The sequence below is a fragment of the Poecilia latipinna genome, unplaced genomic scaffold, assembly GCF_001443285.1.
Source record: "Poecilia latipinna isolate Pla-1442-1.1 unplaced genomic scaffold, P_latipinna-1.0 Scaffold2316, whole genome shotgun sequence".
Lineage (NCBI taxonomy): Eukaryota > Metazoa > Chordata > Actinopteri > Cyprinodontiformes > Poeciliidae > Poecilia > Poecilia latipinna.
Window position 1 is genome coordinate 1287 of NW_015114932.1, and position 13135 is coordinate 14421.

A 13135-nucleotide genomic window follows, 5' to 3' on the forward strand; every position below is an offset into this window, starting at 1 on the left:
ATAATTTAAGAAAACATCTGCTAAATCTTTACACTCTTTCACAGCTAACTACCTCCACGTACTCTCAGCTAGAAGCAAACTTTAAAATTTAGTCACATTCTTCAACTATTTATGTTTATTTAATAAAAGAGAAAAAGAAAAAGACAGGAAGAAGACACGCCTCGAAACGTAAACACACAGAGATCCTCCAATTAAAACAATCGTTCTCAGGCTGCTGGTAAAGAGTCAAATCTCCTCCTCTGACAGAAAACCAATGATATAAGAAGGATAAAACACATGTTGCATGCACATGAGGGATGGGCATCTCAGCTTTGATTAGCGGCCTGACATTGGCCTTGTGTCTCCTTGAGGTTAGAACTGTGGCTGGTTGGGGTGGGTCTGATGGTAACGCTGATGGGGTTTCATCTTTGAAGTGTACCTCGCAGGGTACTGCTCATTTACCTGCCTTCTCAGTGGACGGCGACTACATCGTTGGAGGTGTTTTCTCAATCCATGCCAACATGCACATGGTAGATAATAACTACACCACAGCTCCCGAGCCTCTGAGGTGCACAGGGAGGTTAGTAAGTGAGTAGAGGGTGGAAATGATGTTGAACTGAAAAGCTGAGATTTTTTTGTTTTCCAACGTTGACATAGGCTGTGATAATATGGCTTAGTTGAATTTTTCTGTTTTAAATCTTTTAAAAATTTTTTTTATAACTTTAAAAGAATGAAAAAAACGTTTTCAGGGTTAGGTTTTATTGAATAAGATGGTTCCTCCTTTTTGACTTTGTACTGATGTGTACTGTATCGGTCAAGCAACATTTTCTTCTGGATTGCTTTCTAGCAACATGTCAAATCACTTTGACTTTTAAATGCGTAAGCTACACACTCATACTTTGTGTGTGCAGAATAGACCCTCGTGAACTGCGCTTCTCTCGTGCGATGATCTTTGCCATTGAGGAAATAAACAACAGCACAGAGCTGCTGCCTGGTGTGAAACTGGGATATCAGATCCACGATTCTTGCGCATCTGTGCCTGTCGCCGTGCATGTGGCGTTTCAGCTGGCGAACGGCCATGACTCTGTGTTTCACACAGCTGATAAATGCTCTCAGTCTGGTGCGGTAATGGCTGTTATTGGGGAATCTGGATCCACTCCATCCATCAGCATGTCTCGTGTTATTGGGTCCTTCAAGATTCCTCAGGTGGATAGCTTCGTATGTCGTTTTCTGCCTAAGGAAATCGTCTCTCTCCTGCTGTAATTCTTACGCATGTAAGCTTAATTTGTTTTTTGGTTTTAGGTGAGCCACTACGCCACCTGTGCCTGCCTGTCAGATAAGAAGCACTATCCAACTTTTTTCAGAACAATTCCCAGTGACCAGTACCAGGCTGATGCACTGGCCAAGCTGGTGAAACACTTTGGTTGGACTTGGATAGGAGCCGTCCGGTCGGACTCGGATTATGGAAATAACGGCATGGCGGCTTTTCTTGAGGCGGCGCTCAGAGAGGGGATCTGTGTGGAGTACTCTGAATCCTTCTATCGGACCAATCCACGCAGCAAAATCCGAAGAGTCGCTGACGTTATCCGGAGGTTTCTGTATCTGCTGCATGTATACTTTGTATCGAAGAGTTTCAGCAAATTAGACAAATATTCAATTAAAGAAACTGATTTGAAGAAAAAAAAACTGCTATATGTTATATAATACTTTAATAATTTCTCCTCAGATCAACATCAACTGTCGTTGTGGCATTTGCAGCTCCAGGCGACATGAAATTTCTTCTAGAGGAGCTGGCTGAAGACCCCCCTCCTCCTCGCCAGTGGATTGGAAGTGAGGCTTGGGTAACGGACCCACACCTGATGAGTTTCAGTTTCTGTGCGGGGGCCGTCGGTGTTGCCATTCAGCAATCTGTCATTCCTGGTCTGAGAGACTTCCTTCTCAACCTTTCTCCCTCACAAGTGTTAGCCTCTTCAGTGCTGTCTGAGTTCTGGGAGGATTCATTCAACTGCAAGCTGACAAGTGAGACAGTTTACTTGTATTTTCCTGAAAAGTAAATGTTCAAAGTGAAAAAAATGCCGCAAAAGTGATGAACTTTTTTCAGCATAATCAACCCAGAACATATTCAAAGAGAAAAATAGTTTTAACTACTTTTAAAACAATAACCTATTATTATTTTTTCTACTGGAAAAAAAAAAAAACAACTTTGAATGTTCTTCTATGATAATTCAGCAAAAATGTTTTTAACTACTCAGAATGAGATTTTTCTTATGTGTAAAGGGATTAATGCCACATTTTAACTTTTCAGATAAAATGCTATGGGATCTTTCAATACTCCCTCAGAAAGTTTTGTTGCATTTTTGATAAGATTTTGTTTTATCTTTCCATGTCATTAGGTTCTGATCTAGACAAAAAGACGTGTGACGGAACTGAAGACATTAAAAAACTCTCTAACCCGTACACGGAAACATCTCAGTTAAGAATCACCAACATGGCATATAAGGCTGTTTATGCAGTAGCACATGCTATTCACAATGCAGTTTGCTTGAAAACAAATGTAACCATACACTGTGATAAACACATTAAACTGGACCCAAACCAGGTATGTTTGAATAGAGAGTGGTTTTAAACTAATTCTTTGACAATACATTTGTCATTACTTTTGTTACATGGCATTTAAATGTAAATAGTCTGTTCCTTTTCCCTTAATGCTGTGTTGCTTCACAGGTTTTCTCAGAGCTGAAGAAAGTAAATTTTTCCAGAAATGGTTATCATGTGTCATTTGACCCCAATGGTGATCCAGTGGCTTTTTACGAGCTGGTAAACTGGCAGAAGAGTGACAGAGGAGTTAATGAACTGGTAAAAGTGGGATATTATGATGCATCACTGCCAAATGGCCAGCAGTTCCACATCAACTGGAACATAACCTGGTTGGAGGACAGCACTGAAGTAATGAAACAAGAGAGAAACTTTTAAACAGATACACCTTTGCTTCGTTGTTGCTACATGAGAACATCATTTGTTTTGTGATATAGGTACCAGTTTCATCATGCTCAGAGAGTTGTCCTCCAGGAACTCGTAAAGTGTTGCAGAAAGGAAAACCAATCTGCTGCTATGACTGTATACCATGTCCTGAAGGAGAGATCAGTAATATGACAGGTGATTGTAATCATTTCAAAGCACCAGCTTGGCAAGAAATATCAATGAGTTAACAAATGTGTTTGCTTTATATTTTAGATTCTCCTGACTGCTTTCCATGCCCCAAAGAGTTCTGGCCAAATGCAAAGAGAGATGCTTGTTTTATTAAACCCGTGGAGTTTCTGTCCTTTGATGAAGTCCTGTCAATCATCCTGGCTGCAGTCTCAATCAGCGGAGCTTTTCTGGCAATCGTTACAGCAGTGATTTTCTTCTATTACAGAACAACTCCAATTGTCAGAGCCAACAACTCTGAGCTGAGCTTCCTGCTGCTCTTCTCTCTGACTCTGTGTTTCTTATGTTCACTAACTTTCATTGGAGCCCCCTCTGAGTGGTCCTGCATGCTGCGGCACACAGCGTTTGGCATCACATTTGTTCTCTGTATCTCCTGTGTTCTTGGCAAAACTATAGTGGTTCTAATGGCCTTTAAAGCTACACTTCCTGGTAACAATGTTATGAAATGGTTTGGTCCTGTACAGCAAAGAATGACTGTAGTATCTTTTACCTTTATTCAGGTTATAATATGTATCATATGGTTGGTTGTGAGTCCTCCCGTCCCAGTGAAAAATCTGAGCACCTACAAGGAGAAGATCATCCTGGAATGTGCGTTAGGCTCTGCTGTTGGTTTCTGGGCTGTGCTCGGCTACATCGGCCTGCTGGCTGTGTTTTGCTTTGTGTTAGCTGTTCTAGCTCGGAAACTACCTGATAATTTCAACGAAGCCAAGATGATAACATTCAGCATGTTGATATTCTGTGCCGTCTGGATCAACTTCATCCCAGCTTATGTCAACTCTCCTGGAAAACTTACTGTGGCTGTGGAGATATTTGCTATTCTGGCCTCCAGCTTTGGACTGATACTGTGTATATTTGCTCCAAAGTGTTTCATCATTTTATTTCAACCAGAGAAGAACACTAAGAAATATTTAATGAACAAAAGTTAAGTATCCCTTTTAAATTATCTGGAAGCAATATGGTTGAGTTGTTTATGTTATGATAATTCATGGCAATATATCAACTAGCATTTACATTTGTAAGCAATGTAAATGTTAAAGTCTTTGTTTTTTTTTCTCCATATATGTCTGAATTTACTGCTGTTGATCATGACTTGTACTTAAAAAGAACAACCGACACCTATGTACAAAATGTACCAAGGCTAAACATCAGCTGTTTGCTTAAAACATTAAGCCATAATCCTCAGAAATACAATAAAGACTTGAAGTCGTCACTATGTGTAATGGATCTGTATTACTTATGACTTTTTGAAATAGGTGAACATTTTTACAGTATTTTGACTCTTTTGATATATCAATGTATGTCTTTGACCATGGAACACTGCATATTTTTGATTATTAAATAAAGAAGATATTGTCTGATATATTAACAAAACTTAAATCTGCCAGGGGTATGAATAATCTTGGGATTAACTTTATGCAACTTGGCCACAATTGTCAAACCTCTTTGACACAAAAAGGTTCATCTCGAATTTTAACCCCTTACAAGGTACATTTGGCATTTGATGGTTTATCAAAATTAAAGCAAAACGCTAAAAGAAAAACCCTCAATTGTCTGAAAATGAGCAATGCACATAAAGCAGTAGGTACATACAGTAATACCTGACTACTTTTTAAACTAACAATGTGAAGCACATGAAAAAAAATAAAAAGAATAGCTTCACAACTTTACACTGTCAGACTTAAAGTTTTATGCTGAGAATCTTAAAAGCACAAAGCAGCGACATGTTCATAAAACTAAGGTTCAGCGACATGCAGATCTGATTAGTGTTAATATCTCAACAACAAAGCAAAGACGTAAGTAGAAAAAAAAACTCAAACACGAAGGTCGTCCAATTAAAACCCTGGATCTCAGCCTGTTGTGCATCGACATTCACTCCGGTCTCCTGCGACAAACAACAAACGCTACATAGAAAAGCTGAAACACACCTTCATTCTCTTCAGGGATGGGAGCCTCGGCTTTGTGTGTTGGCCTGGCATTGGCTCTAAGTCTGCTTGATGTGAACACGATTGTTGGTCTTGCTGAATCTGTCAGTAGCCCGGAAAAATCAGCGGGTCTTCCATCCAGCGATGCTGGTTTGATGGCTTCAGTGTGCACCCAGCAGGGTGCCGCTCATACGCCTGCATTCTCTGTGGATGGGGACTACAGCATTGGAGGCATTTATTCTATCCACCACAACATGCACACAGTGGACAACAACTACAACACAGCGCCTCGGATTCAGAGCTGCACAGGCAGGTTAGTAAGTGAGGAGGTGGAAATGATGTTAAATTCTGGTTAAATTATTATTTTTTCTCCCCCCATTGCAGCATCAGCTATTGCTTATTTTATATTGTATAAATATGCATCACGTGTATTTTCTTATTTTAAAATGATGGCTGTTCTATCAAAGCTGCATTTTTTTCTTCCTTTAAAACAAAATGCTTATGAACATTTATTTTAAATGGAGAAATAAATACATTAAGACTGACGATTATAATTATTATGACGTTTACATTGTTTTAAACTTTGCAATGACATGTATTAGTGTGATGTTTTGTAACAGTATACTAATTGTCCTTGTTCTCTGTATTTCTGCTGTGTGTGCAGGGTGGACGCCCGTGGTGTGCGCCTCACTCGAGCGATGATCTTTGCCATTGAGGAGATCAATAACAGCACAGAGCTGCTGCCAGGAGTCAAACTCGGGTATCAGATCCACGACTCGTGTGCCTCGGTACCGGTGGCCGTGCATGCAGCCATTCAGCTGCTAAACGGCAATGACTCTGTGTTTAAATCGGGCAACAACTGTTCTCATTCTGGTGTGGTGATGGCTGTCGTTGGCGAGTTTGGATCCACGTCATCCATGAGTATATCACGTGTTTTGGGACCGTTTAACATTCCCCTGGTAAATAATTTCAATTTTTGCAAACTGAAACATTCTGCTTCTTTGATTATTTTCATGAGCCTCATTGTTTTTGTTTTTTTGTGTGTTTGTTTGTTTTCTTTTTGTAGGTGAGTCCCTACTCCACGTGTGCCTGCCTGTCAGATAAGAAACAGTATCCGACGTTTTTCAGAACCATCCCCAGTGACCAGTTTCAAGCTGATGCACTGGCCAAGCTGGTGAAACACTTTGGCTGGACTTGGATCGGAGCCGTTCGGTCGGACTCGGATTATGGAAATAACGGCATGGCGGCCTTTCTAGAAGTCGCACTGCGAGAGGGGATCTGCGTGGAGTACTCTGAAGCCTTTTATCGGACCGACCCACGCAGCAAAATCCAAAGAGTGGCTGATATTATCAGAAGGTTTCTGTATGGCCTACATATGTGCCTTGCATTGATGTGCATCATCAAATCAGATAAATATTATATTAAACTAAATTATTTCTTTTATTATGATTGATTTAAAAAAAAAAAGCTATTGATGCAAATTAATGCAATGATGCATTAATTTGCATTGATGCATTTTATGTCTCTCCAGATCAACATCAAAAGTTGTGGTGGCTTTTGTGGCAATTGGAGACATGAAGGTCCTGTTAGAGGAGCTGGCTCAGGAGCCTCCTCCGCCTCGCCAGTGGGTTGGAAGTGAGGCCTGGATCACCGAACCACAACTGCTGAGCTACACTTTCTGTGCCGGGGCCATCGGAGTTGCCATCCAGCAATCTGTCATCCCCGGCTTTAGAGACTTCCTGCTGGATCTCTCTCCCTCTGAAGTGCGCGGCTCTTCAGTGCTGACTGAGTTCTGGGAGGATGCGTTCAACTGCAGCCTGAGAGAAAGTGAGTTGTTGTTTTTGTTGTTGCTGTTTTTGTAAAAATGAACATATTTGAAATCCCAAAAGGTCCATTAAGTTGCTTGCTTCTTTTTTTTATTTATTTATTTTTTTTTTATGTAGATTCTCTGTGTTGGAAAAACGTAGCATAACATAAGTGAAGTATGAGAATGTAAAATAAGGCATGTCAATGCAAAGGTTTTAACATGTGTGGAAGGTTCATATAGTAAATGTAAATACTATAAACATATCAAATGCGAAAAATATACATCAAGTCATCCTGCAAGAAATTATGTGATCTACATATGCTACAAGTCACAAGGAAGTCAAAGACTTTTGTGTCATGAATATGAATGATTTCGATTTCATTCTTCAATGTATTCAACTATGCACAACAAAAAAACGGACTAAAACTCTTTTTTTAAGAGTCATCATTCTGAATCTTTTTTTTGTATTTTTAGGCAATTATACATCCAAAAGAACGTGTAATGGACAAGAGGACTTGACGACACTCCAGAGTCCGTACTCTGACACATCTCAGCTGAGGATAACGAACATGATGTACAAGGCTGTTTATGCAATAGCGCATGCTATTCATAATGCATTGTTTCAAAATGTGAATTTCACCCCTTTTGAAACCCAAAGGCTGGAGTCAAAAGAGGTCTGGGAATCAAACACTTTACTGAACTGAAATATCAATCTAATGAAAAATTCTTTACTTTACATCTTCTAATCTCTGTCGCTTTGCAACTCAACAGGTTTTTACTGAGCTTAAGCAAGTTAACTTTTCCCAAAATGGTTACCACGTGTCATTTGATGGGAATGGGGATCCAGTGGCTTTTTATGAACTGGTGAACTGGCAGAAGAGTGAGAGAGGAACAATTGATCCTTTAACTGTGGGGTTTTATGACGCATCACTGCCGGAAGGCCAAAAGTTTCTTATCAACAGGAAAATAACTTGGGTCGAAGGTGGCACTCAAGTAATGATAAGTGTTCAAGCAATACAAATCTGTTGTGCTACTTCTGAAATTATTTTGCTCATATTTGCACATTTTTCTGTCTCAGGTTCCAGTCTCCGTTTGCTCAGAGAGTTGTCCTCCAGGAACTCGCAAAGTGTTGCAGAAAGGAAAACCAATCTGCTGCTATGACTGTATACCATGTCCTGAAGGAGAGATCAGTAATATGACAGGTAGAATCTATTTTTTTATCATTCAAATCTTAACCATGATATACTTAAATACTAATAACATATTATAATGTACTTGTTAGATTCTCCTGATTGCTTCCCATGCCCCAGAGAGTTCTGGTCTAATTCAAACAGAGATGTTTGTTTCCCCAAACCTGTGGAGTTTCTTTCCTTTGATGAAATTTTGGGAATCATCCTGGCCGTTTTCTCTGTTGGTGGAGCCGTTCTGGCCATCATCACAGCAGTAACTTTCCTCCATCACAGAACAACTCCGATTGTCAGAGCCAACAACTCTGAGCTGAGCTTCCTGCTTCTCTTTTCTCTTATTCTGTGTTTCTTATGTTCACTAACTTTCATTGGGGCCCCCTCTGAGTGGTCCTGCATGCTGCGGCACACAGCGTTTGGCATCACATTTGTTCTCTGTATCTCCTGTGTTCTTGGGAAAACTATAGTGGTTCTAATGGCCTTTAAAGCTACACTTCCTGGTAGCAATGCTATGAAATGGTTTGGTCCTCCACAACAAAGGATGACTGTAGTGAGTCTGACTTTAATTCAGATTATTATATGTATCATATGGTTGGTTGTGAGTCCTCCCTTCCCAGTGAAAAATCTGAGCACCTACAAGGAGAAGATCATCCTGGAATGTGCGTTAGGCTCTGCTGTTGGTTTCTGGGCTGTGCTCGGCTACATCGGCCTGCTGGCTGTGTTTTGCTTTGTGTTAGCTGTTCTAGCTCGGAAACTACCTGATAATTTCAACGAAGCCAAGATGATAACCTTCAGCATGTTGATATTCTGTGCCGTCTGGATCACCTTCATCCCAGCTTATGTCAGCTCTCCTGGAAAATTTACTGTGGCTGTGGAGATATTTGCCATTCTGGCCTCCAGTTTTGGACTGATACTGTGTATATTTGCTCCAAAGTGTTTCATCATTTTGTTTCAACCAGAGAAGAACACTAAAAAACATTTAATGAATAAAAATTAAAATGTGGGTTTGTAATTTAGCTATGAAAAAAAAACATCTTTCCAAAAATGGCCTCCAACAAAGAGTTTCAATTTGAAAAGCATTGATCTGAAACATTGAAGTGTGACAACAAAACCAAGTGTCAAGAAATATGTAAGGGGGCAAATACTTTTACTCAAGGTTGAACTCATTAATTCTTGATAGAGTCAAATATGTTAGACCATATTTTGTCAGTTATCATATTTATCTTTATTTGTAAGTAGTTTAACATGTTCTCATTGTCAGGTCCTGTTTTTTTATTGAATATGTTTAGGTGAAGCAAAGAAAAAAAATTAAAAAAACTACACATTTAAAACTAATTAAACTTTTCTCTGTTGCGTCACTTCATTAAAACTTCACACAGGTTATTCATATTTGTGTGAATAGGGGTTGTAGAGACAAACTGAGTACGTCTTGCTCAAGTAAAAGTAAAAATATTTATCTAAGAAAATACACAAAAATTAAAAGGTATTTGGTAAAAGACCTACTCAAGTACTGAGTAACTGATTGAAACGTCAGTCATTTAATATTTAAAAATTATGTCAGTAGAAGGACACTGACACTTACTTAAAAATGTTTTTTTAAAGACTGAAATGAAAATAATTTATATAAATAACATAATTGCACAACATTTTTTTTCCAAATCGATTTCTTTCACCATAAAGATCATGAAACTAAAACTTGTAGGAGGGTAAAGTACTTACAGTGGCAGAATATATATTCTAAATTATATCCAGGGGTTTCAAGGAAAATGTTACAAAGAGACAAAATAAGCAGGACACAGATGTGGACGGGGAAGTAAACACACGAAGGCCGCCCAATTAAAAGACGTGTTGTGGAGCCGCTGTGTGACGGCATCCTTTCTCAGGAAAGGAGGTATATAGAAAAGACAGAACACACCTTCCTGCACTTGAGGGATGGGGATCCTAGCTCTGTTTACTGTTCTGGGTCTGGGTCTGCTGGAGGTGAAGTCAATACTGGTTCGGACAAATTCAGCTGGTCTTCCGGATAAATGCAGCCTGCAGGGTACTGCTCGTTTACCTGCGTTCTCCGTGGAGGGGGACTACGTTATCGGCGGGGTTTTCTCCATCCACAACAGCATGAACACGATGGAGAATAACTACACCACAGCACCCGAGTCTCCCAGCTGCTCAGGGAGGTTAGTGTGTGAGACCAAGTGGATCCTTGGCGAATTAAATGCTGAAAATGTTTCAGTCCTTTCAAGAGATGTGAAATAAATCCCTTAAAAAAAAAATAGACATCGTCTTTTACATCAGAATCAAATAAGATTTGACTGTTGTATGTGTATTTAAAGCATTGCTTATCAATTGTAACTACTGAGGGTGGGCATTAGATGTAACTGAGTTGTTTTTATGTTTGCATTGTGTAAATTGCGTTGAGGGACTTTAAATTCAGTTGGTCAGACTGTCTTTTCCTGTGTATATTGCTTAGGTTTTGTAGTCATGTGGACGCATGTTGAGCATTGTTCTTCTGTGCAGAATAGACCCCCGTGAAGTGCGCTTTGCTCGTGCGATGATCTTCGCCATCGAAGAAATAAATAACAGCACAGAGCTTCTCCCGGACGTCAGGCTCGGTTACCAGATCCATGACTCGTGTGCCTCTGTGCCTGTGGCTGTGCACGCAGCATTTCAGCTGTCAAACGGCCAGGATCCTGTGTTTTATGGGGGTGAAAACTGCTCTCAGTCTGGAGTGGTGATGGCTGTTGTGGCTGAGTCCGGGTCCACACCGTCCATCAGCATATCACGCATTATTGGGTCTTTTAACATTCCACAGGTAAACTGTTTGTGTTTCGGACACATGCAATAAGTTTGTGCTGCTGTATTTGTTACGTCTGAGAGCTTGGATGGCTTTTTTGTTTGTTTTCCTTTAGGTGAGTCACTACGCCACGTGTGCCTGCCTGTCAGATAAGAAACAGTATCCGACGTTTTTCAGAACCATCCCCAGTGACCAGTTTCAAGCTGATGCTCTGGCCAAGCTGGTGAAACACTTCGGCTGGACTTGGATCGGAGCCGTTCGGTCGGACTCGGATTATGGAAATAACGGCATGGCGGCCTTTCTAGAAGTCGCAGTGCGAGAGGGGATCTGCGTGGAGTACTCTGAAGCCTTTTATCGGACCAACCCACGCAGCAAAATCCAAAGAGTGGCTGATATTATCCGGAGGTTTCTGTAATTCCTGCATGTATACTTTGCATTGATGTCCATCAGCCAACTTTAGAAACGTTTTTCCGAATACAAATGCTCTATAATATTTTCTAATAAAAGGTGTGACATGTTAGTTAAAGATGATGCATTTAATGTCCCTCCAGGTCCACAGCAACAGTTGTGGTGGCATTTGCAGCCATCGGAGAGATGAAGATCCTGCTGGAAGAACTGTCTCGAGATCCTTCTCCGCCTCGTCAGTGGATCGGAAGTGAGGCCTGGTTCACTGACACGGACATGTTAAGTTTCACTTCCTGTGCGGGGGCCATCGGAGTGGCTATTCAGCAATCTGTCATTCCTGGATTTAGAAATTTCCTTCTGGATCTCTCTCCCTCTGAAGTGGCTGCTTCCCCTGTACTCACTGAGTTCTGGGAGGATGCGTTCAACTGCACGCTAAGAAAAAGTGAGACTTTTCAGGTTAATTGCTAATTTAAAACACCTAAGTCCTCATTTCAGGCTTTTGTGATAACCGTGTTGGTTAAATGTCAGAGAATTCACATTTCTACTAGTATAAAGTACCTTTATGGAAAATATTTAAACATAATCTGGTATTTTGATTTGAGTTAAAATATGTTTTTCCAACTAACAGTATTTATTGTTGTATTAGACATAAATCATAACTATCATTCTCCATGGAGGCTAACCAGATGAACAGAATGTTATTAGTTTATATAAGAACAAGAGTAAAAGGTCACTGATGAAAATGAGGTTTAGCATTTGCCTTCCTCTTTTTCTACCTTTAGGTGGAGATACACAAAAGAGAATGTGTAATGGACAAGAGGATATAAAGACACTTGAAAACCCGTACACTGAAACATCACAGTTGAGAATCACTAACATGGTGTACAAGGCTGTTTATGCTGTAGCTCATGCTATTCAAACTGCACGGTTTCAAAAAACTAACTTCAATGCTGACAAATCCATCAGGCTGGAGTCTGAAGAGGTTGGGGGAAATTTTCAGCTTTTACCTGTGATTTAGCGTCTCTGAACTGAAATATTATTGACGTAATAATTTTACCTCTATATCTTTCCATATTTATCACTTTGAATCACACTCAGGTTTTAACTGAGCTCAAGAAAATTAACTTTTCCCAAAATGGTTATCATGTGTCATTTGATGCGAATGGGGATCCAGTGGCTTTTTACGAACTGGTGAACTGGCAGAAGAATGAGAGAGGAGCTCTTGAGCCAGTGACAGTGGGGTTTTATGACGCATCGCTGCCAGAAGGCCAGAAGTTCAATATTAACAGAAACATAACTTGGGTAGAAGGGAGCTTAGAGGTAATGACAACAGTTTAGCTATTATTTAACTAAAGTTGCATTATAGAAATATTTTGTTTTTAAACTTCTATTTTGTTTGTATCTCTGTTTCAGGTTCCAGTCTCTGTTTGCTCAGAGAGTTGTCCTCCAGGAACTCGTAAAGTGTTGCAGAAAGGAAAACCAATCTGCTGCTATGACTGTATACCATGTCCTGAAGGAGAGATCAGTAATATGACAGGTAAAGTCAATTGGTTTAATGAAAAACTGCATCAACTGAAAATATTTTAGTAGTAAACCAATTTTATACATGTCTTTTAGATTCTCCTGACTGCTTCCTATGTCCCAGGGAGTTCTGGCCAAATGCCGAAAAAGATGCTTGTTTCCCCAAACCTGTGGAGTTTCTTTCCTATGATGAAGTTTTGGGAATCATTCTGGAAGTATTTTCCATCAGTGGAGCCTGTTTGGCCATCATCACAGCAGTGATTTTCTTCCATCACAGAACAACACCGATTGTCAGAGCCAACAACTCTGAGCTGAGCTT

General features: G+C 40.1%; 3 protein-coding genes across 3 annotated transcripts in view; all 3 read left to right on the top strand.

Moving 5' to 3' along the window:
• Window positions 1–500: 500 nt before the first annotated feature.
• On the top strand, window positions 501–4275 carry LOC106937305 (extracellular calcium-sensing receptor-like). The gene is made up of 9 exons (XM_015018739.1): window positions 501–559; window positions 891–1185; window positions 1282–1571; window positions 1706–2029; window positions 2209–2215; window positions 2285–2578; window positions 2704–2949; window positions 3012–3135; window positions 3214–4275. Exons 1-9 carry the CDS (start codon window positions 501–503, stop codon window positions 4110–4112), a joined length of 2538 nt encoding a protein of 845 aa, XP_014874225.1. The 3' UTR covers window positions 4113–4275.
• Window positions 4276–5137: 862 nt separating this feature from the next.
• LOC106937316 (extracellular calcium-sensing receptor-like) lies at window positions 5138–9485 on the top strand. Its single transcript, XM_015018747.1, has 8 exons — window positions 5138–5421; window positions 5773–6067; window positions 6175–6464; window positions 6640–6935; window positions 7390–7589; window positions 7687–7908; window positions 7994–8117; window positions 8198–9485. The coding sequence occupies exons 1-8, from the start codon at window positions 5264–5266 to the stop codon at window positions 9094–9096; spliced, it is 2484 nt and encodes an 827-aa protein (XP_014874233.1). The 5' UTR covers window positions 5138–5263; the 3' UTR covers window positions 9097–9485.
• Window positions 9486–9817: 332 nt separating this feature from the next.
• LOC106937315 (extracellular calcium-sensing receptor-like) overlaps window positions 9818–13135 on the top strand; it is a 7301-nt gene continuing 3983 nt past the window's right edge. Inside the window, exons 1-8 of the mRNA XM_015018746.1 lie at window positions 9818–10273; window positions 10614–10908; window positions 11006–11295; window positions 11442–11737; window positions 12078–12277; window positions 12394–12615; window positions 12709–12832; window positions 12913–13074. Of these exons, the coding sequence (XP_014874232.1) occupies window positions 10032–10273; window positions 10614–10908; window positions 11006–11295; window positions 11442–11737; window positions 12078–12277; window positions 12394–12615; window positions 12709–12832; window positions 12913–13074 (1831 nt within the window). The 5' untranslated portion in view covers window positions 9818–10031. The remainder of the gene's footprint in view (window positions 10274–10613; window positions 10909–11005; window positions 11296–11441; window positions 11738–12077; window positions 12278–12393; window positions 12616–12708; window positions 12833–12912; window positions 13075–13135) is intronic.